At 40.2% G+C, this 27,150-nt stretch overlaps 1 protein-coding gene across 5 annotated transcripts in view; it reads right to left on the bottom strand.

The window, feature by feature from the left end:
- The window catches only part of syt1a (synaptotagmin Ia), a 186,926-nt gene that overhangs the window by 39,016 nt on the left and 120,760 nt on the right, over nt 1-27,150 (bottom strand). For all 5 annotated transcript variants that reach the window (XM_079655406.1, XM_079655405.1, XM_079655403.1 and 2 more), the window contains one exon: nt 2,239-2,430. In XM_079655406.1, the coding sequence (XP_079511532.1) occupies nt 2,239-2,404 (166 nt within the window). In that variant the 5' untranslated portion in view covers nt 2,405-2,430. The remainder of the gene's footprint in view (nt 1-2,238; nt 2,431-27,150) is intronic.

Here is a 27,150-nt window from a genome sequence, read left to right as displayed (position 1 = left end):
TTTTTATTCAGTCTTTCAAAAGAAAATGTGCTCGGATTGGTGAAATCCATATGGAAGATTAAGTTGTCTGGCTATAAACTAGGTGTTTTATTTTGTAAATATCAACCAAATTCAAATAAATCTTACTTTATGCAAGGGGGATTTTTTATGCCACTATTACACATCTGGAAAAAAGAACATGACCATGGAACATGTTATCATTTGCATTTTGGCTAACGAAATAGGGTTTCTCTTCCACAGGTGCAACTTCCTGTTGTGAAAATCACTTCCATCGGCATCTGAATATATTTATGTATAGATTTTTGCTGAATGCTGATAGTCTTTTATCTCCAGGCAGTGCTCTATCCTGAATGAACCATATTCTCATATACTAAGTACTGTTCAAATGATCCATGCACACATATACAGTTGTGGAAGTATTTGATTGATATATATGATGTGGAACATAGTAGACATCATATAAATCATCTCACAGCAATTGATAAAGCCAGTTATGCATCATCATTATTATTGCATCGAATGCGTGAAATATTACGTGTATTTTGTTGACTCCAGCTTCAACTTGGCAGATGCAGTTCACTTATTTTCTTATTCTTAAACAAATTATTTCAGCCAATACTTTGGCACTCCATAACTTCAGCTTATTTTCAGCTACAGAAACCATTCAAATATTAAACTATTCAGCCTGTTCAGGAATCGATGGGAAACCTTCAACCTTTTCAAAATATTTCATACTTTTTGAAATATTCAGCTTTTTAAACTCTTTTTTTAACATGGAAGTCAATGGGAAGAACCTTCAAATCAGCCAATACTTTAGCTCTCCATAACTTCAGCTTACTTTCAGCTACAGAAACCATTCAAATATTAAACTATTCAGCCTTTTCAGCAATTGATGGGAAACTTTCAACTTTTTCAAAATATTTCACGCTTTTGAAAATATTCAGCTTTTTAAACTCTTTTTTTTAACATTGAAGTCAATGGGAGATGCCTTCAAATCCACTTTTCCTACACTTTGTGCCAATTGCTACTCCTTCCACATACTTTCAGCTAGACACTTCATTCCAACTTTCAAATGATCGCAAGACCTTCAGCTATTCAATTCTTATTCAGATTTTTGATATCTTTTAAACTTTTGGAGATATTGAATTTAGTTTGGAGCTTGGTAGAGAGGCCTTTTTCAGATTTTAACATTATAGTGGATGGAGCAGCTCGTTAAGTCTAGAGTGCTTTGATCTCAAAACAGAGTGCAGCAGTGCTTGAAATTCTCCCCCAAAAATGTTTTAAACTTGCAATAATTCCCAAAGCCTACACTCCTCAGACATATTTGTTCCTGAAAAACGTAGGAAAACCTCTCCTAGGTTGGAACATTTTAAAAAAATTAAGAAAAAATATTAAACAAAATGCCTCTTGAGGGCATGAAGAGACAAAAAGTCCAGCTAGCTCCCAATTGATTCCCATGTTAAATTTTTCCGGATCTTTCTTCAGAACAGAGAGAAGTACACTTTAGACAAACTGCTCTCCTCTTCACATTTACCACACAAAACCCCCCCCAAAAATATGTATCAGTTCATTGGGGTTCCCTGATGCTCACGGTCTGGTAATTTTTTTAATTGGAGCCATAGTTTTTGAACAGGTGGCAAAATTGTCAGATATAATCCTCAATGCATTCTTAATGGGACTCAGTGCTGCAGTTGGTAAATCGTCATAACTCACACACAAACTGGAAGATTGACAATATAGTTGACTTTGACTCGACTTTGAACTGACAAAGGTCAATACGAAGTCAGAGCAGTATAACATCAAGTTTTAAATATTAAATATAATACTTTCTTGCAGCCCTCTTTTTAAATGAACAGAAATAAAATTGAGTCAAGGTTTTTTTTGTTTTACTGGATAGTATTTGATCAATATTACAGTTATTGTATAATTCATTCACTAGTGTTGCAAGACTATTTTAAGCAGTCTTTATTGTGTGTTGCTCAAGTTTATGTAACACTAAACGTATTATCACCAATGAATAATTGATTGAATGAATCTAAGTTAAAACTAGTGTAATTTTGCATCTCTTCATGTTATTTTCATTATGTCTTTAAACAAAAGTTAAACAAATGTTGCACTCCAGTCATGTGTTGAGTACCGGTATTTCTTGGGGCATTTATACAAAATCAATGGTCAAAGAAGTTGCTTCTTAACTTGTTTCCGCATCACAATTATCCTTGAGAAGTTAGTCACACTTACATGGGATTTTGTTCAGCTCATTCATGAACTTGTTCTTCAGCTTGGAGAAGTCCTCGTCCTTCTCCCCGGTGCCCGGGCCGGTGTTGGTCATGTTGGAGCCGGCTATGGAGGCGGTAGTGGAGTCAGGCGCCGGCGCCGCCAGTGCTTCCCTCCGACCCTCGGTCATGGTGGTGCTGGGCAGCCAGGCAGATACTGAACAGAGGAGGGAGGGGAAACAGAGTGGCTTAGATTTATTTTCCTTGCCGCTGTGACAGATGCATGTCAGAGGCAGAGCGTGTGAGCAGCTGCTGGCTCAGGCTAGGTAAACATCAGCTGGGGTCCAGGATGAATTGGCCAGCACGCTGAATTCAGAACAAAGCTACTCACTCATTGCTTAAACTCCAGATTAGCATCACAGAGCAAAGATAACATTATTATTTATTACTGTTGTACAACACAGGCAGTACATCCTGGCACTGCTACCGGCTTAATTGAAAATCGGGGCTCGGGGAAGTCAGTACAGTAAATAAGGTTTCAAGGAAAGGACGAGTACTATATCTTATCACACCCTGCTCTCTGCACACAGCAGGTGTGTTTACTTCACATTCAGGTTTTTTTGTGAGGGGGAAGAAGGAAACCATGTATCAGTAATGTTAAACGGTGCTGTGTGTGTGTGTGTGTGTGTGTGTGTGTGTGTGTGTGTGTGTGTGTGTGTGTGTGTGTGTGTGTGTGTGTGTGTGTGTGTGTGCGTGTGTGTGTGTGCGTGTGCATGTGTTTATGTGGATACAGTCATATTTTTTTTACTATTTTGCGCAGGCTTATCATCAATTCACAAAGAACATAAAGCTTCTACAATATGTCCATACTGCCTTAACAAAAAGGGTAACTATGACACTAAATACTCCATGGCATTATTGTTACGTGTACCCAAAAATAAACAGATAAATAACGTTTTTGTATTAAATGTCTAAACATTTTTGAAAACGAATCATCATAATGTCTGGATTTTTCTGAGCAGCGGTCCGTAATGCAAAGAGAGTAGAGTTAATATTTATCATTCATTGATTGATAAAAAAAGAAAAGAAAAACAGTTGGTGCCTCATTTTATTTCATACACTAATTAATTTGTTTTAACTCGATAGGCAAACTGTGTTAACAAGTATGTAATGAGAAAACAATACAGAAAAATAGTTGTACCTATGTGTTTATAGCATTAAACAGCATGTTTGAAATTGGGAGGCTGAAAAAACATTTAATATACATATATATTAAAACTAATGATATTTATCTATAAAAAAATGTAATTGAAAAAGTACCTACAACAATTATGGCAATTAAACTACATAAATGACAGTTAGTAAACACAGGTCCTTTATTTCCCAGTGTTCTGTATTACTTTGTGTCGTTCACGCAGGACAGCCGGTTAAAGCTGCAGCATCGTGACAAATGTGTGCAGACACAAACTATTTATTGTCCACTTCTTCTGTGCATGTTGTAATTTGGCTCTGTCAGCATAGCAATCTCAGTGGATAATGGCATACTAAAGTTGTGGAGTTCCACTAGCACACAGTGAAGGTAAAATGCCTGATTCGGCTCCTTTGGCGCAGTGCAGTACTCATTAAAGTTACATTTTCCCGTGAATAATATTGTTTGTTAGAGGGAATTGCATGGCAGAAAGGTAATTGAACAATCTAAATGTTACCCTGAGAAGAGCCTCTAATGATATCCGTTTCTAAACCTCAAAGAGCCGAGCACAAAGTGTGTCGCCAGGTCATTCTCATATCATCTTTTTTTTTAAATGCGAGAAAAGAACGTTTCGGAGCTGAAATCCAATTCATGTTCCTCTAAATGTACACAACTAGGTTTGCAAATGCGGCAAGGCAAGTTGTGTGAATAACAGCAGAGATATGTACTGTCTCTTCATCATTTGTGCTCCTCAGAAAAGTGTAGCTGTATCTGGAGACTTTCTTTCAGTTCTCCTGAATCCATGTAGACAAAGCTGTTGAGGAATGGATTGTTAGCTTCACAATGATCACTAGAGGGGGGGGGGGGGTGATATCTGGGAATTCGGTCTGGCAACCAGCCAATCTAGGTTACCACTGCTACTGCTGAGACTGGTGCCAGCAACAAAGGCAGTCAGTGGGTTTTTGAAACAAAGGGAACTCATTGGTGCAGAATTGATAGGCCATTGAATGCAGTGTATACAGTGAATACAATATATTGGAAGGAACTTCAGTCATTACATTTCCAGATGGTGCCAAAAAAAATGTATAACCCTTTTAATGAATGTTCACCAGGGTGATACTTGTAAATGTCAAATATTATGCTGCTTTCATTTTGTCTAACAGAATAATCAAGTGGTCTCGTCCTGTTTAACTTACTAAATCATTTTCAAGGCTCTATGAGTGTAGAAATGTCACTTCAGCACACAGCTCCATTGAACTGAAACACTGTGTTTTAGGGAGAATCAGCATTTTGAAATAAAGTTGAAATCCCTTGTTTTTGGTGCTCAACTCTGCTAACATCTTTTCATGATAACTAGCTGCTGCTTCCCAACATACTGCGAGAGCTTACTGTATCACCGCGCTCTGCAGCTGTGATTTTTAACACTTCGCTAACACAACATCTCAGTCTATCACCAACAGATTTTTTTTTTAAACTGCTGCAACACATTCTTCCAGAGAGAGAAACACTACAGTAATGAAGAAGTATAATCTTAGAAAGAAAAACTTAATAGTGATTTCGCTTTGTGTAAAGAGTGGCAATGAACCTTCTCCTGCCGTGAACAAAGCTGTCATTGGTTACCTCGGCCCTCTCAACCTCCCCCTTTGTTGCTCACACGCCTACGCATGTCCACGTTCACTCAGCCTCCCTTTGGACTCCCTTTGAAATGCTGCAAGGTTAGTGTGGGGGCTGAGCCATTGAAAGGCACGCTTGGCAATGACAGGGATACTTCAACACAGACGAGGACTTTTAGGGAGCACAATGATGCTCTGCAGAGTGCATGTGGGAGGCTTCCTCCATAGAAACATAATTGATCGTACCGGGATGGGGGGGCGCGCATAGGCTTTCACTCAATATTTCCTAACGAGCTTATGTCTGACGTGAGGGATACAAATGCAAACATGGTGGTTCACTGAGCTTGTACAAAAATGTTTAATATAGGAGTAATTACCATGTAGAATGCATCAGGTTGTGGGGGCAAATTGTTATGTAAATGATACCATTTCCAGAGAATCAGAGACCTTTCGGAATGAGACGTGCATCTGACTTAAAATAATGCTCCAAGCTTTTTTCTTAAGGATCGTGTACGGCTGATGCGTCTCAATCTCCGAACAAAATGTCAAAGAAAGCGATGGTGTGTGTGGAGGAACACCCATGGAGTCGGTACGCTGCTCGCATCAGATCAGGCCTCGCACCAGGCATCACATCACCGGTGAAAATGAAACATTGTAATTCAGCTCATATTTGCACCTTAATGACTACTTGCCCCTTCAAGCACAAGATGACAACTTACATATTATCTCCATTGTCTGCAGCAGCTCACAGCAGGCGGTCCACTTGAAGAGCGAGTGCATCAGAGCTTATTTATCTTTATGGTAGAACCTGACTGCCTCGTTGACCTTTTTACCTTTCAGAGAGTAGTCATCAGTATGTAATCATACCGTATATCCACTGCAACACTAATGTAAATGCCACTTTTATGACATACTTGGACGACAGCTTTGAATAATGTTTTTTTGTTGTTGCACAAAATGGCTGTGCTTTCTTCTTACAGTTGCACTAGTACCTTCTTCTCTAATAATTAAATGTCGATTCTATCTTTAAACATAGTGAACTGTGGGTAGGGCTGCACAATTAATAGTATTTTTTATCGATATTGCATATTCAAATAGCAGGAAACACAATATTTGTTGATGGCTAAATATGTTAAAATACATTCTGAAATATCAATCATATTATACAGAATAAAGAAAACATATTTGTTACATATTAGCAATTTCGTCATCGCAATATCTGTCAAAATAGTAGGATTCGTTTTTTTCTTTTTATTTAACACATTTTGTTCATGCAGCCCTGTTTGGCAAAATGCCTATTTTAGAAAATAAATGATATACATTTAGTAGTCACTACAGTGGGAATTGATCCAACCCATCACAGTTATTCCACCTTCACTACCCTGTGGGACAAAACACTGCCGCTTCCTTGCTTCCTATTTTTTGCTACGACCATCTCTCTGTAGGTGTGCCGCTCAGGTGCAAAGTCCCAACCCAATTACAGGACCGCCAGATGGCCCAGCGGGTCCCCAACCCCGCGGGGGAGGCAGGCACACAGCTCCCTCCTCTCACCTCCTTCCCTCTACCTTCCTCTGGTGCTCTCTCTTCGTATCTAACTAGGTCAGCTCCCTCCGTCTATCCTCCTGCTTTCTCCTCCATCATCCTTTCATGTTGCTTTTCCCCTTCCTTGGTCTCCTCCATCAATGGATATCCACAGCCTTGTCAGTCATATTGCCAATTAGGACCATTTATACATAGTTTTCTTTTTAAATCAAGCTGATGGAGCGGAGCAGGAGTCCTTTAACCCTCAAATGAGTTGGCATTAACCACATCTGATTCCCCCTTCTTGAAGCCTACGTTTAAACAGGTAAAAAACTAGTATATTGCAGCTCAAAATGTGTAAGCATCATAGACGTGTGTTTATCAAAGATCTTATTCTCTGCAATATTCCGAAGTCCAGTGTAAAAAGACATTGCTTTTCGTTGAGGGAGCCCTTGTGATGCTAACTCCAGGGTCAGCCTAGAAAAGTATGTCATCCCTGCACCACTTATGGATCAATTGAGCACATTTGGAGATGTTGAAGATGGTCCCCCCTTGTATTGAGCTCAGATTTGGACAGCATGTAGGTATCATGTGGATTGCTAAGCTCCTCACTGGTTCCACTTTTGGCTTATTTTCCAGTGTGCCGGGTGTTACATCTCACGCTGTTTGAGGAAGTAATAAACCTGCCAAAAATCAGCCCAACCGAGGTCTACTGCCCATTCCGTCACCAAACTCAATACATCCCATAGATCACAGCTGAACCGTGCTGTACAGTAAGGAGAGCCTAACACAGATGGCCTTTTGCCAATATAATGTCCCTCTTGTTATTTGATTGGGTTTCATGAGTTAATCACCGAGTAAATTACCAATTAAACCCATTTTATCAAGAATTATCTGCTAATTGTCGGGGAAAAAATGGTTTGGCAAACCAATTTATACCAATTGAGTTCATGAATGGACAGGCACCAGAGGAACATCGGATTGAGTCAATAAGAAAAGTCTAATTTCATAAATAAGTTAAATATATTTATATACATTATATATATTTGTTGAAACGTTATTTTTTCCAGAAGCTGTTATCAAATAATTGAACCATTCTCTAAGTGAAGTAAGCAAATTGGTCATGTCAATGACTTCAGTAAAGGCGGAGTTTTTACTTTTTAAACAGGAGCAGACTCGCCAGCAGAGGGTCATTAATGTTTAGTCAAAGAAAAATCCAAAGCATGAAGAGACTCACAAATGCATCCATAGTGCAGAGATCAACAGTCAGGATCAATAGCAGGGTTCTGACTAAAGAGTCAGACACAAATGAAGACTCTTCTCTGGACTCTATTACAGCAGCTGAAGTAAGTGCACATCTTTACAGAATGAGTCCTTTGTATTCCGCTCACAATAATGACTTGCTAATGAAGTCATATAATGTGCTTTATGACACTAACCGTCTTGATTATTTACCGGTAAGTTGCCAAGAAATGTTAAACAATTTTTAGGTGTATTTACGGTTTAAAGAATGCTTATTCCTGTTTAAAGTATCCTCAGGAGGAAACGTAGGTAGGGCTTTTTTTAGATCTGGATAAAAGAATAATAATATAAAGGACACTTGTTTGATCCAAAGGGAGTGCTGGAAGTGTAATACCGATAAATGACACAACATTAACTCAAAGCAAATGAAAGCTTGAGATGCATGCACAATAGCGTGCTCGAACTGGGGAGATATTAAGCTGGTAAATTAGATTTAAAAAGTAAGTCCATGCTTTATAGACCATTTTATTATCAAACAATTATGACTCAAGTAATCTTTATTGAATGGGATTTTGTTTTGTATGTGGCATACATAGAAGTAGCCCTTAAAACTATGTGTACATGCGGTAAAACTATCTGTTATTGGTATAGCTTATCTGCGGTATATGCATGTGTGTATGTATACAGTATACAGTATATGTGTATGTTGCATGTTTGTATATGCATACTGTATGTATTACAAGCAAATGTATTCATTTAACAACATTTCTGATGAATATTGGTGTTTGAGGCTCAGTGGCAGTGAATATAGGGGACTATTTTAGTCATTGTTAGGGTTTTTCGGTGTTCTTTCTTTTTATCTTTGAACATATAAACAGTACAAACCATTGTCTCATTTGTATATGCATATATACATTTTGTTTACATTGCTAAATGCCAAACCTTGGTTATGCATTGTCGAAACTTAATAAAAAGATTATTGATCAGAAAACGATGTGCTGTAGTTTATGGCAGAATTGTTAACGTGTTATAAAGGGGTCAGATCTTACCTCCTGTTGTTGAGAAGTGCTTGAATTATGAAGAGCTCCTTTTACATCTCACAAAAATATCAATGTTTTAACTGCTGTATTTTAAATTCTGTGTTAATTTAAATTATGGGCACATTTTAAATAAAATAAGAATAGAATCACCTGAAAAAGTAATTTTTTTCTCAGATTATAAGCAAACTACAAAAAGTAATGGACATTTGCAGATGGAGTGTTAAGTATTTGGCAAGTGCTTCCCTAATGGCAGCCCTTCAGTTAACCAAAGCTAAATCCAAGAACATGACTACGTTGTGCATTCAAATGTAGCTAATGAGTCTGTTGGATCAGCCTAGTAGAAAAAGCATTCACGTCTGAAGCCTCCACCTCGGATGAACTCTCAGATTCCTCTCCCTCTTTCCTGTCTGTTCTCTCTCCATCAGCAGCAGACCAATTGCCATTGCTGTATCACATGAAGAAGACAAATACATCTTTTATGGAGTCTACTGGCAGCAAACACAAGCCACATATTAAACCTGCTCAGCCCAATGAACTGACAAGAACATCAGAGGCAGAAAACTCCAACTAGTTGAAATGATGAATGCAGTGGAAATCCTGACAGTGCTGCTACACTTTAGTAAAGTGCATGGAGAGGACAGGAGTGAGTGAACTGGAAAATTAATGAGTGGCTGTCAGTCCCCACCATCTGCTGGAAACTCATTTGCGAGAGGATTCCCAGACATTGTGGTCAACCATAAATACACACAAGGAGGGAGGCTTTTATGTATATAATAATAATAAGTCACGTAAAGGATTGTTAGGCGAGCTGCCTGCAGAGATAAAAGGAGGCAGAGGAGGCCCCGGGGCCACCTTCCCTTGTCCAGAGCAGCCTCTTTACTCACCTGGAGCCAATCTCAGGGGGTAATGGAACTGGAAAAAGTTATTAACCCCGCTTTGCAGCAAGGGCATGACGGCTCTATTAAGCCAGTGCACAAAGATTCCCCCATTTTCAATTACTGCTTCCAAAGCGCGGAGGAAAGTTAGAAAAAGAAGCCGGGGAGAGGGACTCAGGGAACCCAGAACTCAGCGGCTCTTATCATCTACTCTTGTTCTTTGTACAGAGGAGGTCTGACATACCGCCGAGTAGTTGGTGGATATGTTCGGTCTGTTTATATGACAAACATCGCACACCCACTGGAAAATGAGTCTGTTAGCCCGGGGCTGAATGAGAGGCAGTGCAGCAGAGAGGAGGGTGAAGAGTAGAGGAGGTGAAGAGAAGAGTAGAGTTCATACTTTGGGATGCTGAATCTGGCAATAAATCATGTTTCTATGATTAAATCAATATTGAGACTAGGGCTGCACAATTTAACAGCAAAGTTATTGAAGTCACAATTTATTTTAACTGTATTCAAATTGATCTTTTTACCTAATATTTATTTATTAATAAAAAATCTTCTTCATTAATGTTTTTGTTGTTGCTTTTTTTATTTATCATGCATTTTTGAGCTGCGAGGTGTAATTGCCCTCAGGGGGATTAATAAACCTATTGTTTAATGAAGGGTAAAAAGACACACGGAGCGGGCACTTTTCCAATTATTTCATGGGATAAATAGGGTTTCTATTTTGTGATACAAATCATTATTCCTTCTCAAACCATTGCTACACTTCAAGATTCCAATCTAGTGTTACGTGTCTTTTAGTCTTACATTAACTGATTTTCTATCAAAAAAGCAAAGCCTTCAGCAAAGAAGAGAACATATTTCACAATCTAAACTCATTTCATTTAAACATTTAGCTTAGGTTAGCCTTCAAATGCACATTACTTACAATTCACTCACTCAGCAACTGCTGAGGATCTGTACGATGTTCTTCACTACAGCTACCGGCTCTTTTTCTGTTTCCCATTACAGATACAGTTTAAAGGATGTTAAAAAACCCACCTCCCACATTTAGCGACTGTTAGCCCTGGTTGCGTGCTTAGTTTGCAGCGAGGCTGGAGGGGGCAGCGGGGAGGGGGTCGAGGGTCGGGGCTAATATAGCAGTGCCTGGGGAGTGGTGTCTGTTGGAATCAGTCTGATGTAGAGGCGAGGCCAGGGGCCATGCTGCGACTACTGGTAGGTGAGTCATACCCGTAAAGGGAGGCTATTTGGGGTTTTAACGTTCAAGGACTGACCCTTAGAGCAGGGCAATAGACTCCAAGGGGCTTTAGAGACTACTTCATTCTGTAAATAATCTCTCATTTATATATCGGTTCATCTATTTGTCATAAGAAAGGATAATGTTTTTGAGTACATGCTCATGCACAACATCGCTTTGATCTAATTTACCTTCTTAAGCTTCCTGCCCACTCTTTCACGCCTGCCTCTGCAGAACCTGCCCCCCGTGGGGCACTGCCACAGATATCCACACTGACACGTTTTATCAAGGCAAATAATCAGGAGGGGAATTATTCTGTGAAGTTGGGACTTATACAAAAGGCAGCAACTAATAGAATACTAAAGGTCAGTAGTGTTAAGTAATGTTTGAGCGATTTAATATCTCTTATATGAATGTATCTAAATGTACACAGCCTTAAGGTTTATCTCCCCAAAAATATATTCGTATTAACGTGCAAAGCTGTCTGCCCATAACCGATAAGAGTTAAGACAGTGTGCTTTGGTATGCAAGGTCGGGGAGATACCGATTTTCATGACTAGGATTTGTGGAGCCATCGGAATGACTCATTTTGAGATAAAGATGTTTATTGCTGACCCTGTTAAGGATACATGGGGACAGGGAATGGGTGTACTTCAGTATCGATGGTGCCTTCAAATGTGACTGCATACTTGTATTTGCTTGTATTGTATATTTTCAGTTTCTCCTTGGCCAAGCCTTTTAATTGAACTACTCAGTATCGTCATCAGATCCAGTTTCTCACAATTCATCGTTGTTTCACAAATGAGTCCCCACATTACAAATAAAGACTTTCTGTAAATGTTTGTAGATCTGGGAAATGTCCATGGAGAGGAAGTGGGAGGTTTTGTTTCCTGTTCCTTGTTTCCTCGGTTACAGTTGACGTAGCAGATGGAGCCGCTGCACGTCCCTACTTGTCGACATAGCCCTTAGTCATTGTCTACGGAGTCCATGTCAAAAGACACGTCCCTAGAGCTGTTCAAGTTCTCAAACAGACGGTCCTTCAAGTGCTCTTTCCAGACACTTGGCAGCTGACCTTTTAATTCTGTTCAGAGTGAGGAGTGTGTGCAGTTTACTGATGATGTTGTCTTGAATTGGCGCAAACAAGAAATGGAAAAGCAACGGGTGAGTTAGTGGATGAATAAGAGCTGTCTCATCTGATTTGTCTCTGGATAAAAGTGATTCAAAATACATGTAATTTTGTTCTGGGATTGATTATGAATGCAGACGCAGGCACATTCTTTAGAAAGGCTTTGTTGCTGCGCACTTCACAATATTACAACAATGATGGGGGGAGGACATAAGGACTTTAAGCATAGTTTGAACAACTGACCATTTTGCTATTGGAGAGATTATCATGTGTATAAAGTAAGTTTCGATATGTTTTGGTCTAAAGTTGAGGTTCTTGTAAAGTTTCATCTTTTGAAAGTTAAATTGTGAAGTGATTCTAAATGCAACAGGAAGCATTATTTGAAGCTTTGTAGAGGAATCTCATCCAACAGTTTCCCATGGTCTGATAAACCTTTTCCTGCAGTAGCCAAAAAACACATTTGAACTTTTACTGACATTTTCAGGGGAAAAAACAACGTGTCCACTCCTTATCTGATTTCCTACTTAAAAGTGGAATGAAGTGAGTATACAGAGTATACGCTGAGAGGCTAAACTACACGGTATCAGACCCTAATTCAGTTTGGGTGATTTCCGAGGTCACCAAACATCAGCATTCGTATTCAGAGTGATGGAATAAATCAGCTCGTGAAGATATTCTTCACCACAAACACCTACTTCCTGACTCTATTTGACACTTGTAACAGATTGGTGGTCGGATTTCACATTCGAGTCACAGCATCCATGAAACCCCTACTTTTGAATACGCACATAATCACACACACAACTGACAGGTTGCTAAGCCCATAAAGGTGTCATAGAGTGATGCGAGAGTGTGATTAGAAGGTGTCAAATAATTCAGCTTCTGAAATAACAGTCGAAGTGTTACCGATCTGCCATTTTAAGCAGATGTGAATAGATAATGTCAGCACAATGTGGGAGAATGGGATGATTAGGCTGATAACGCTTTCTATGCTAGCTTTCACATTGGCATTCTGACTTAAACCCATAATTCATGCATCTCCTCATGTTGCCTGTCTCCTCGCACACTTTGATGTTTTCCCTTTCTCCTTGTCCGTCCATTAGAGAGCATTTTCCCCATTGGGTATCCTTTCATACGCCTACAGGCTCTCCAATATTTAATGGATGGAAATTGAGGATTTTTATCCACTCTTAGCCATCACACATGAACACAGCACAGCACACACAGTGAAACGAGTTTAGAACCATCCATGTAATATGAGCAATGGGCAGCTTTTATATAAACATAGAGGCTAATTTGCAAACTGGATCTGTACTTCGGGGACCATTCGGGGACCTGAACAACCAACCCCCAAAAGCCAGGTCCCCATGGACGGACCTACTGTTGCCTCAATTTCCAACTAACTTAATAATTGTCATGAAAAAAAAGTAAGCTGTGCTCTTTGTATCAGCAGCACAAACTGACAACAAAGGTACCTGATGAATATCCAGTGAGAGGCATTTGACCTTTGAAAGAGGCAGCACAATAAAAGATGCCATCATTTTCTATCTTTGAACCCGAGTGAGCTGTCAGATTGGATCTTGCTGGCACTATCATTTAACACAACGTGCGTCCCTCAATCATTCTCCACAGTGCCATGGTGGCCTGAAGAGTGAGACTCAACTCGTCGGCAGTCGTGGCAGTTTGATAGATAACATTGTGAGGGTGACATTGAAACAAACAGGCATTGTGACCGACAATCGTTCAGCCGACTGTTTGCCATCGCAGACACTGCATTAGCAGGACTTTAGATTTTCTGGAGAAACTCTGTCATTTACAAGGAGCTTTTATCGCCGTGACCACAGGTTGTGAAGAGCTCCAGTGGTACAGAAAGACGGAGCAGGAAGGGGAAGAGAGCGAAAAGACAGATGTGTCTGTACAGTATATTTCATTCTCTGATAAATCATCATCTCCATAGCTCAGAGATGGGCTATGGCATATTTGTTATGGGGTTTTAGCTACAGAAACCTCCATACGGCACACACTCGTGAGGCAAACTTGATACCATCAAAGAGATTTCTTTCCCTGCAAGTATCAAGTCTGTAGAATGGGATACGATGCAGGAATATCAAGACAGCCCGCGGAATTGGGTTGAAATTGCTCTTGAATAATACAGTCTGCGGCCATGAAAGTGAGATATAGAGACGGAGCACTAAAATGGATTTCTGCCGATATACAGAGGGTAGACATGTGACAATATGATCGCTGCCTGCATGCTTTCAAGAGGTGTAAAGTTGACCCTTGATTGCTCTTTTTTTTCTCCAAGCACACAAGGTCGGCTGGAACCAATTACTATTGTTTGGTATATAAAAACAGTGCAATTTTTGATATCTTTAAATTGCTTAGAACAAACCAATTCACAGTGGTATACAGCAATACACGTGAAACTAGCCAAACCTGGTATTTGAGAAGGTCAAACAGCTTGAAAGTTTGGATCTTCTGCTTTAAAAACGAATTCAAAATATATTTACGTGACTATTATAGCTGTTGTCGTTAATGAATTGCCTGATCCTTTCAGCTTAACCTAGGATTTTACATGCAAAGCCTTTTCTTTGAGCTTTCTCTCGCCTCTAATGTAGACATAAGGGTGCAACGCTTCAGACAACTAACCTCTAACCCACTTGGAGACATACTCATCATGATCTCAGTTTAAGCAGACACAAGACTCCAAGCCAAACATCTGGTATGGTAGTTCCTCCAGGAAACAGCCCACATGATAATTATCTCTGCTGGCTGAGTCCGAGACGTCCATGCTGCCCATGTCCTTTCAGCGCTTCACTGACTACTGCTTCTGCATGGTCCTGTGATTAAAGTAAATGAGGTCTGTGGGGTTGGATTTGTTTTTAAAATCAAGACGGACAGTTTTAGTAATCATCAATTAACTGAGTTTGTTTTTGATATAATATGATCCCTAAATCTGTTATTTTTTCTTTATGGGAAGCTGTCCTTGGTGCTGAAGAGGCTGCAAAGAGGCTTCTGCGGCGAGGAAAGTGATCTTCAGCTGAAGCAAAACATACTGAATGGAGCTAAATGACCATCGTATTTTTCTTTGTTGTCACGGTAACTTAACACTAACAAGCAGTTTGATGTAAGGAAACAGCTTGTATCAAGTAACCCAGAGTTATGATTTATGTTTTACTGTTGAGGAAAGACGCTCTTCATACTTAACAAAGACAGACATGTGACATCGTGACAAAATAATTGAAAAAAGACTAATTAATGATGACTGTTTTGGGATTTAAACATCTTAAGGGCTAATCAAGTTAATATTTGGTAGAAGCACATTTCTAGATGGCTATATCCTGTAGAATAAACAACTTGTTGAGAAGTGAAAGTTAGCAATTTAAGGATAAACCCTTTGCGATGAACCCTGTCGTTTTCAGTGGATCCTTAGACACAATGTACATAAACATGAACATTATACAGAAGGGTGGAAAACAGTATAAATATTTCAGTTAGAACAACTTTTCTCCTTCCAAGAATGTTTCAGCAGCCATTTACAAAGTTGTGACTTTGTTTGGCTCTGCCAGCTCAGTTACACAACACTTGAGATGAATCCTGCCTCCAGAGAAACCCTGCCACAGAATTTGGAAGTAAGTAAACTCTGATCTGCGTAACTTTGCAGAGAAAAGTGCATCCGACACACCTCCCTGTCACAGTGGATCAGGCCCCGGCCCAGAACCACAGACACATCCTATTTCACTGCACGTCTCAATTCAAAGCAGGCTTTTGAATCCTCCACCTCCCCCCACCAGTGAAAACCTCCCTGTCATGGCTTCTCATGAGTGTCTGACTTTACCTTTCCCACGCCTATAGCCGCTCCATCAACACCTTTCTCTAAACTAACAACAAACATGAACACATGGATTCAAATCCCTTGCTTGCTCATTGAGATGCAGAACACAACCTTTCACAGATGACGAACTTGATGAGATGCCTAACAGATGCTGCAAACGCTTAAGCCTTTTGTCTCCATACTTAAATCCAGAGCAGAACTATGAACCACTCTGTAAAGTCAACGTGCTGAGGATTAAAGGAGAACATTAAAAATGCTTAGTGTTCAGGGCAAAATCAACAATTTTGAGTTTTAGGGGGAAATGTGGTTAACACTGATGCATATTCATTGCATATCCAGGTGGGGAACTTTACAAACTGACCTTCTTGAAGCTTTGAAGCCAAACGTATCAGATTCCAATTTGAAAACTGTCTTTCTCACCACTTAGTACTTTTTCAAGGGGGTTTGGGGACCCCCTTGAAAACGAGATGGTGCATCTCAAGGGGTTTATCCCAATGAATAAACATTTATATATATAGATCAAAATAGAATAAGGCCTGAATTAAGCCAAAAAACGCAAATCACCATGACTTTGTTCCATATAATTACAACTGATACAGAATTAAAATGTGTTTCTGTTGGATTTCAGCTCTAATTACAAGAGAAGTGGAGTTGTACGTAACAGATTGTTTAATGCAGTTTGAAGAGACTAAAGCTAAAGACAACATCATGCAGGTGCGTCTCCAGTGACGACTCTTACATCGGCAGTAGAAGTGTAGTTCCTATTGATCCGAGTCTGATTGAACAGCTCAGTGACTGGGGTCTTTGGCTGGAGGAGCGAGTGCCCCCTGAGGGAGATAAACAGGGCTGCAGACACAGAGTGACAGAGCTGCTGCACTATCATGGCACAGGGAGGAAAGAGGAAGCCTTTTCCTCTGCTCAGCTCGGATCACACAGGGCTGACTCTGGACTTGTACTGAGTCTGAAGGGAACTGGCTCGGTGGGAGGGACATGCCTCTGAGAGCAATTAGGGGGCCAATTACTTTCTTCTTATGGAGGACGGCATGTCATGGCTCGCCAGCTTCTCTTTGCGATTCTTCCTGACAGCCGTCCCCGGCAACAATCTACACTGACGCTTTCCATTTTCCCGACTCTGGGTAGAAAGCGCTGCAGCTGGAAAAACTCTAAACAACAACACAAAGAGGAAGTCTAGAGGGGATGCTAATCCACCACTATCAATGCGTTTGGCAGCTCCCCAGGATGCACTGAATAGATCCATAATGAGGAAATGAAGCATAAGCAAAAGCAGTCAATTGTCTTTAGCTGTTTACCACCCTGTCAGTTTTGGCCTGATTTGTCTAAATGTTTTATTAAAATCAGGACACTTGAACATTTTAATTTAATTAACTAAGCATGGGTGCTATTTGATAATACAAATTATGAGACGTGACAATGTGAGGCAGGGTGTGCTGCTGTGATAATTCTTATTTTTGGTAAACAGCAGGAGATTTGGGAGGTGGAGCTGCATGGAGGGATATTTTCCCAGTGAGACGTCTCAGCAGAGAGCCAGTTTGGCACCAGCTTAATGCCAGTCAGCCTCCACTGGGCAAACAGTTGTGTCATTCAATTGGGGCCCAATCGGATCAGACAGAGAAGAGGCCGGCACACCGCCGCCACACGGAGCCAAACTCAAGGGCCCAGCGGAGGTCAGAGCACACAGAAACACGCCGTCCAAACCCTCCCTGCTGGTCCCCGACTGACAGGACTCGTGTGGCGACAGCATTAGGCTGCAAAGTAGCATTAAAATGACACTTTCACACACATTCCTTTTCACTTTTCAAGGTCTGAAAATTAATTGTCTAACTTTTCCAAACTCGCAAGTACATTCTGAAATCATTAAATAAAGACAGTGAGGCATTCTTAATGATCACATATTTGTATAAGTCCCGAGAGTCTATTTTAATGTCCCCGGAGTCTTTTCTTAAAAAAGCATCTGCTTATTAAACACCCTCATCTTGGAATAATCCACAAGGCAGAGTTTATTAAGGGCCATAGGCATTCAAACACTGCATTCAACAAACAATTGTTGACTGTAACTTAAGCAACCAAGCAAGGCTATCTTTTCTTCGTTTTGTTTCTGTTGTTCGGGTAGTGTTTTATTCTCTACATGTCCTTGTTATAATCTGACTGTGTTTGTTTTCATGTTAGCAATTGACGCTGCGATTCGGCCATGTCTCTCTCTAAATAATGTGTCTCAAGAGATTCCTCAGTTAAATCAAGATCAAATGAAGAAACTAATTATTTCTGACAATACCGCTGCTGCTGCTCATGCTCAGCTTAAACCTGCTCTAGTTTCTTAGTTCTCATACCAGCCAATGGTCACTCTTGCCTTGTGTATTGATATGTTTTAAGTCAATGTGCTACTGTTTGTATTTCTCCCTATAGCACTTAGGATAGGATTACTGTGCACCACCAGAAGCAGCAATGCACCTATTATTCCTATAACCAATTATGAACAAAATACAGCTCCTCTAATATATGTTTGTCTGACATAATGAATAATACATATTCATTAAACTGTGAATAACAGGCATGCATGCATTACTTCCATTTCTTGAATACACAGCACTAAGCATAATAGCCGTATAGCTTTCCAACCCTTTTATATAAAGGCACAGACAACAACAATTATGGGAATATAAAGTGCCTTTAAACTACTGTTATTAAATATGTATTTTCACCCTCAGGTTTCTCCAATTCTTACATTTCTTTCTCCAACATTTGTTTAATTAACAACACATGCTCTCTCGCCCGCCCCCCCGTCCCGTCCCGTCCCGTCCCGTCACGCTCTGAATACGAGGCTGCAGCTCCCTTTTCTCCTCCTCCCATCAGCCTGAGAGCTTTTTAACTCACATCTCGCTGCGTTCGAACCTGTCCAGCTCCACCAGGGGGACCCTGGAGTACATGAATGAAGGGACTGGTTTGCTGCAGGCAGAGCTGAAATTGGTCCATTACGGAGCTCCATTTGAGATCGGTGTAGGAGGGAGTGGCAAGGCCAAGCGCTAAAGGGTTTTCCCTTTTTTTGCTTTCTTCTGTCTCTTCCATTTGTAGTCTGAGCACTACATGTTACACATTGTGACCACCAGGCCTACAGTCAACGTTTGGGAACATGATGCAGGAGAGTACTTTATTGAATATTTGTTAATAATCAATCAATTATCACATGCATCATGTTGAAAAACTCAAGGTATTGTTTTTTTTCCACACCTCTAGTATGAAAGTATGACAAATGAAAGGTACCTGTAAGAGCCATTTAGGCACATTATTTTATGGTAATGAATTATGGTTTTGTGAGCCAATTGAATAACTATGAATTATTATTATACTGTTTTTGAAACGTGTTATCTTGCTTATGGACAGCTCTAGTCTATGTTTTGTTATTATTTATAGAAAGCAATCGTATGGGCGTGCTCAGGTATAAATGACGCTGACATCATGACACAGCAGGAAGTCTAGAGAGGAAGTTGGAAAAAGTGTTTGACCGCACACATCCATAAGACCGAGGGATCTTGTTTGTTTATTTGTTTAAATACCGTGCAAATGTTGCATGTCAGCAGTGGGCCACCAGCTGATCTATTGAACCTCTCAATAAAGCACCTGAATGGAACGAGCAAGTATCTGACTTCTTGAATATACGCGAGTCAATACTCAAACTCGCCTCCTAGACTAAGTGGCCTTTGAACATTCATTTTCTTTTGGAAAATTGACCACTACAGTACCAAATAAAGACACATTCCAACTCTTGTATTCAGCCATCTGACCTTGTATTATATCGGTCTTGTAATAGAATGACTCATAAAGATTTTTACCTTGTTGAACAATATCTCCTTAATCACTTTGGTCCCTGTGACTTAAGTAGAAAATAGGAATGGAGCGAGTATGATTAGCTCAAATGGAATGTATGAAATTGCCGCTGATAGTGCATTCAGCTCTGACTGGCCGTGATTATAAAGATGGATCGCCTCTTATGTCGAGCAAAGAATTATTTTATTACTGCACGTTAAGCCCTCCAGCTGCTGTATGAAAGCCCCGTTCATCCAGCTTGTTCTTCACTTTCATTACACTCATTGAAGTACAACAGAGAATCCGCCATCATGCCTAATCAGGGACGTGAAAACAACTTTATCTAACCACACAAAAAGGCACATAAGTGGCATAGTTGTTCCCCAGATTTGCCATCTGTGTTAAGCGAGGGGATCAGGAGAAAGACGAGGATTAACAGCTGGACGAGGATATAAGAATAAATGCTCTCTTGGAGATATTATCTATGAATGAAGAAGATTTAAACGATGTAAGCCCTGCACGAGCTATATGTGCTGATGCTGAGGAGCATACAATCAGGCAGCATTGTAGTTCAAGTGGCACCCTCTCCTTCACAATCATCACGCAAATGGAGATGCTATTTACTGCGATTTATTTCCAGGGATCTAGAAAAAGCGATATTATATATGCTGCTGAGTAATCAACTGTGTAAAATATAATTGTTGTTTCCCTGCACTAGCTCACTGAAAACCGTGAGAAGAAAGAGAAAGATCGAGGTCAGCCCTTCAACTCCAAGGCGTTGTCTGCTGAAATGAAAGCGGCCATTCTCTATAATGAGTGCACGCAGGTAAACAGAATAAATCAACATTACCGGACAGGAAAGCTTTGAGGTGGCTCACTGTAGGGAGAGAGAGAGGCTGCAGCTCAGCATTAGTCAGATACATAGGTGATTTATAGGAGCCATTAATGCTGAGGGGCAGCGCACACATCTCATTACACAAGTTAGATTGTTTATAGTTGGCATAGAAGCTGTGCCTGCGCTGTTATTCATGAGCTATTCAATCATATATGGCTGCTTATGATTCATCATGTCTAGCCCTACCCTTAAACCTTTCCGTCAAACTGAAGATGTGAGTGGGAAAGAAAATAAGGAAAACTTGCAAAAAGGGCATCATAGCGTTATACTATGACTTGGCATAAGACTTGCTGCCTCAAAATACCCACCCCCATGTTTGATCATGTTTATTGTCTCCAGCCATCTGCAGCTGATAACCCTTGACTGACCAAGCTGTTAGTTATCTCATGAGGGAGGGCAGGGAAATATCGCTAAGAAATGACTTTCCTGTACGAAGGCACTACTGCGAGCGAGAAGCAAGAGGGGGCAAATCTACTCAGGATGTCAGGAATGATGTACTGATTGATTACAAGAGGTTTGCGAGACAGCTGTAGTATTAACGCAGTTGTGATCCGTGACTCACTGCTATAGTAATAATATAACGTTTTACTTTTGCCTCATGGAGAACTAGAAAACTAAAGGAAATGGATGAACGTGTGCTACTGAATACAACGTTGTGATTTTATCATGTGAGGAAGAATGTACAGAAGCCAAGGGATCAAAACACCAAATAGGGAAACAGCAGCTCGACACTGTTGCTTCCATTCAGCCGAATGTGTCCCCGTGACATTTAAGGGAATTAGATGGTGTTAGGAGAAATGACAACTGCTTTGTCTCTGTTAAAGAGCTTAGCCGAGACACGGGGAACAATTCTGTATAGCTCTCACATGAGCAGTGAAAGCATATAGGAGAATCTGGGCTTATCTGGTGGTACTTGACTGTGACACCAGCTGGGGGGCAAATTCATGTCAATGAGTCTGGCTCAATGGCAGTTTCTCAATCTCGAGGATACTGGCTTCCAAGCCAATATTTCAAGGATGCTACGTCATCGAGTGCCGCCGAAGGACTGTTCCAATGTCCAGCATACTTGGAATTCCACCGAGGTCGCGTCCTTGGTTTGGGGGAAATTTCGAGGCTGCACATGGGTAGACTTCTCATCCTTAAAATCCCCACAATGCTTTGCGCACGGATCAATTTCAAAAACCCTTGCGGAGAATGGCTGAACCGACGCAGCACACATTTAAATGTAAGTATGTAGTGGCGTAGAACATGTGTTGGTAAATATGTTACTTTGCTACATTTGTTATCACCAAAAAGGTGTTCCGTGAAAGTAAAGCAAGTTCATAATTAGATAGACATCGTGAGGTATTTATTTTCGGTACAGTTTATGTTGAAACCGTTAGAGAGAGTAGCACACTTGTTAGCCTGTTCCATTCTTCTTCGTTTTCCGAAGCCGTGGCTTGGAAGCATACGTGCTTTGTTTCTGAAGGAAGTGACTTGGAAGTACGCGACTACCAAGCCAGCATCCTCGAGATTGAGAAACGGTCACTGTTTCCTTCTAGATTCAGTGATGTCACGTTTCCATACACAGGCTGCTGTTGCTTTGAGAGGGTTGTTGAATACAAGATGATGTTTCCTGCTTTTCTCTATTTAATACCTTATTAAAAGAATATCTTTGGTTTGTGGACATTGAAAAAGACCTTTATGGACCAAACGATTCATTGATAACCGTTAGTTGAAATGATACTAATGTAAAACCATCACTAAAGCTTCCCAAATCTGACAAATTCTGATCATTTACTATTAATTTGAGCATTTACGTTGTGTTTTTTTTATAAATATGAGATCATCTGAATAATATAAGCAGGAATATCCTCAGCAAATGCTTTGATCTTCAGATATTATGATCCGCTACTACGTTTTAAACAAAAGGACATTTCTGTCTAATTGGACTACTCACAACATCCTCCAGCTGCCTCCAGATGTGTGCTGGTTCCTCCATAAATCTGCTACTAAATTGGCCTGATTATCATGTGAATGAGGGTGTGCGTGTGCGTATGGGTTTGTATGTGTGTGTGCGCGCCCTGTCCTGACCTTCAGCTGTGGGCCAACAGTCCTCACTGATCAGGCAAAGGGGAACGGACTGTCAGCTCTGCTGGGTCCTCTGTCAGGTGTTGACATGCTGCATAAACATCGAGTGAGGGGCCGGGCTGACCCGAGGGGCCGAACCCGGCGTGAATAATCTGGAGAGTCACTCAGAGGAGAACAACTTTGACTGGGCTAAATCTGTAAATAAAAGTGAAGGACATATACACCCGGAAGGTTTACCCGCTGTTTTTTGCAGCAGAATTTCTATATTTTACAACAAAACAAACACAAGTTGTTATTGACAGAGTTTTTTTTTGAAATGCTGGAAATGTCTGTAGAAATATGATTTAAAGCATCTAAAAGTCCGAAGTGATGTCTCAAAATGTATTTTTTTGTTAGATATATATTCAAGCACATTTTTTACATTTTAAATACAATTTTAAATGTTGCAACTTGTGCATGAAAAGTTACTTTAAAAGTCAGTTGAGGCATAAAAAAGTGTATTGTGCGATTTCTTTTGTCTAAAAAAGTTAGTTTACCATCTCATGTTTTTTTATTTGATTATTTTTAAATCCACCTGTTGATTGGAATTCCATTATATGAAATAGTTTGATAAAATGCAACACAAGTGAAAATACCAATTTCCGGAAGAAAAAAAAAGTGAAATATTTAATGAGAATAGATTGACTGTTTTGTGATTTATTCAAATCAATTGAGCCCACTGTAAAGAGCAGACCTATTTTGGATGACTGACACATTACGATTGGTCTATTAGCCTCAGTAATGCCATTAATGTCTGCCATTATGAATCAGGCTTGATGGTCTGTGATTGGCTGCTATAGCATATATCCGTTCAGATCTAAATCAATGAGCTCCACTTTTTAAAAAGGACTCCAACAGATGTGACCTTTGAAGCATCAAAGTTACCGTAATTACAATTGCTTAAGACTAATTATAAAAAATAAAAACCTGGCACCGTAATGCTCGGATCCTCGCACAGCATCAAACCTTCTCACTCACACACAGCTGGACACATTAATTATTTAACGAGGTAAGTTCTAGTGATCTGTAGATAACATAGAGGACCTCAGGTCTTTATGTACCGAGGAAAATGAATCCTATCCTATCCTGTAATTATGGATGTGGACACTCATTACCCACAAGGGAGAACATTGTGTGCCTGTGCTGTCTCTCTTGCCCCATTAGTGCTATGAAAACACACACACACACACACACACACACACACACACACACACACACACACACACACACACACACACACACACACACACACACACACACACACACACACACACACACACACACACACACACACACACACACACACACACACACACACACACACACACACACACACACACACACACACACACACACACACACACACACACACCTCCGTCAGTACACAGAGAAACTTCCTTATGGTGATTCAAAGGTCCTCAGCAGTATCTCAGCCTCAGCATAAGGTGCTCTCTAGTAAACGTCTGGATATAAAAATGTGCTTTTGATGGTTTCCCAGAGAAACAGTGGTGTGTGTTTTCTCAGAGGCGGTTTGCCACGCCTGACATGATCCTATTTTGAATGGTCCTCTGCAGTAATAAGGTCATTTGTCTTGTGCAAAGGAGAGAGGATCTATAGGTGTCATAGGCTGAGCTGGAGATAAATGTGAACGGCTAAGACTGTGGCCGGGAAAAGAATGGACGCAGTCAAGCCTTTCCTATCTCAGCTTCAGTTTATAAAAAAAGCGTCTGGAAACAAAAAGAATGCAATTAAAATCTCTGAATCGTCTGTTATCCAGTTTCTTCTGCAAAACATTTAGCTTTACGGGGAATATGATCTTTTGTAGGCCACATTCTCGCTCTCTTTTCGTTTTCTGTGTTGTATATACTGTCATAACTTATTTATTTCCAGCCAAAGATCTCTTGAAAATGTTTGGTTGGATAAAAAATACATTAAAAAAGTTTGCTCATACTGAATAGTTCCATTTGTTTAGGATGGTAAGAAAGTCAATACCAACAACTAGAGTGGAAATGACTGGTCGATTAATCGTTTAATTGTTTGACAACAAAGATATTTATTTCGATAATCTATAGTTTAGTCATTTTTCAGCAGAAATAGTCAAACATACTGTCCGATTGCAGCGTATCAAATGTCAGTCATTTCATTGTAAGCTAAATATTTTGGGGTATTTGGACTTTTGGTTGAATAAAGAAAGACATTTGAGGACATCCGTGTGGATCTAGGAAGAGATAATGGCAAATCTTTTGTCTTTCGTAGAAAAAACAAATATCAGTCATTTGCAAAACAAAAGTAAAAAATATCTGCTGATTAATCGGTAACGGAAATAGTTGCTGCACTAATCAAATGTGGCTCTCCAAAGTAAAGCAAACTAGACCAACCCCAGGATTTGACATGACATTGTTGTCCTTGGTTTGGACAAACAAACCAAACTGCAGCTTTCAAAGTGCCCTACATCTCAATGGGCTTCTAGATGCTTTATACTAGAAAAAAACGAAACAAAATAGGCTATCTGTAAACAAAGCGGAATACTTTCTGTTCAAAACCTCGAACCAAATGGCTCCTTGTGCTTCTCCTTATTTCACATTACATGTAGTGCTTTCCTTTTTCAACTAAAGCTCTTCTTCCTCTAATAACAAAGTGCACACAAATGGGTTGTTCAGTCGGCGCTGCTAACACCTCCTCCATCCTTCTTGTACAGTAGATGGCTCCTTCTCCTCACCGTACAGTTGATACAGTGCTGCTGGAGGTATGAATAGACTCTCCGACCTGTAGCCTCAAAGCATTTCTTCACTCGCCTGTTCATCGTCACACACTCGTCTTCATGTTAGAATCTTCTTGGATCAGGCGGGAATGAGTGTTTTCACAGCTATAGTGGGAATCCGATTATCATACAGGGATCACAGTCGTCATGGAAACCAAGGATGGTGCATGGTGTTAAGCCAGCCCTTACACATCCCAGAACATTGGGAATTAGTGTGAAATTTCAGCTCCCTTAAAATAAAGATGTGACAAATTCCGTCTTTTGTATTGGGAGATATTCTCAAGCGTCTGACCGTGTTTGTGTTTTTTTAGCCTGCAAGTTTGGCATTCATACAACCTGTCGCTTACTCTAGTTGTGATATCTTAACACAGAGCTAGTATTTCAAAAGTAAAACGGTGCAGTGCTGATTCACAGAGGAATAATCAATACTCTTAGGGTGTCAGGAAATTAATAATATTTGAAAGGACGGTGTGATTTGGTGCAATGTAATAGTTTAATCAAAGTTCTTGGCTTTAAATTGTCTCAGTGAATATATTAAATATAATAAATAACACTCCTATCAGAAAACATTGATTACATTTGAATTCTGTTTTCTTGCCGTCAGCCTGGAGGTGGAAGGGAGAACAGCTTGCCAGTCATTTATTTTTATAATTGCACAATGATTATTAATGTCTAAGGAACATTTGGGAAAGAACAGGCTGTAACAGCTGCTGCAGTCAGGACATATTGCAGGACAGACTCCAAACTGAATCATGTTAGAGTACCTTAGTCCCGCCATTTCCATCAATTTATGCCACATGTTTCCTAACAACAACCAAACAGATCGAATCTGCTTTCAATCAAGCCCATTTTGGCCAACTTAGAGTAAACATAGACAGATGCAGACACAGCATGGCTACTATGGCAAATGTAGGCCGGAACAAAGCATTTAAATGACCATAAATATGCAATTTATTTAGTTAACGCCTCTTCAAGAAGTGCTAATGACTAATGCATATGAAAGCTGCAGAGCAGGGTGATCATTTAATATCATGGTGGAATTGACCTGGTATGGTATCCCTATCTTTATTCATCAATACTTACATTTTATAAACAGGACAACGTTTTGTGAGAATCTCTTCTGACTGAAGAAAAAGAAACATGCTGCCGCCCACAATACGACCAGTGTGTAATGTTTGAAGGGCTGGGAAGTCTGAGGGGACTCTCTCATGTTTCTTGGAGAGTGGTCCAGAGAGATGGAAACAATGCTGTGAAGAGGAGATGAAGAGAGAGGACAGCCATCTGCGAGCTGCAGAAAACTTCTGAGTGGAACGTTTGTTTCACACCTCTCCGTCTCTCTCTTTGTCTCCTTTCTGTCACCGGTATCTACTCTTCCTTTCCTTCCATCCTCCTGCATTCCCTTGGCAAACAGGAACTAACTTGACTCAATGAAAGCCTGTTGCAGCTCTAATTTATAGCAGCTTATCAATGTGGATAGCCTTCCTGTTTATTACCCTCTAAAGACATTCCTTGTCCACACATTTAAATTAACCAAGAATGACTAGAATTGCTTCCTTGAAGTTGCACTTCGTCTTCGCAAACCAGTCGAGTTACATTCCAGTACATTTCAGTCAGCTGACGCTTCAATCCAAACCAACTTACAATCAGTCATTTGCTGTAACCCTGA

Source organism: Notothenia rossii, assembly GCF_949606895.1.
Source record: "Notothenia rossii genome assembly, chromosome: 10".
Lineage (NCBI taxonomy): Eukaryota > Metazoa > Chordata > Actinopteri > Perciformes > Nototheniidae > Notothenia > Notothenia rossii.
This window is presented reverse-complemented; position numbering and strand designations above follow the sequence as displayed.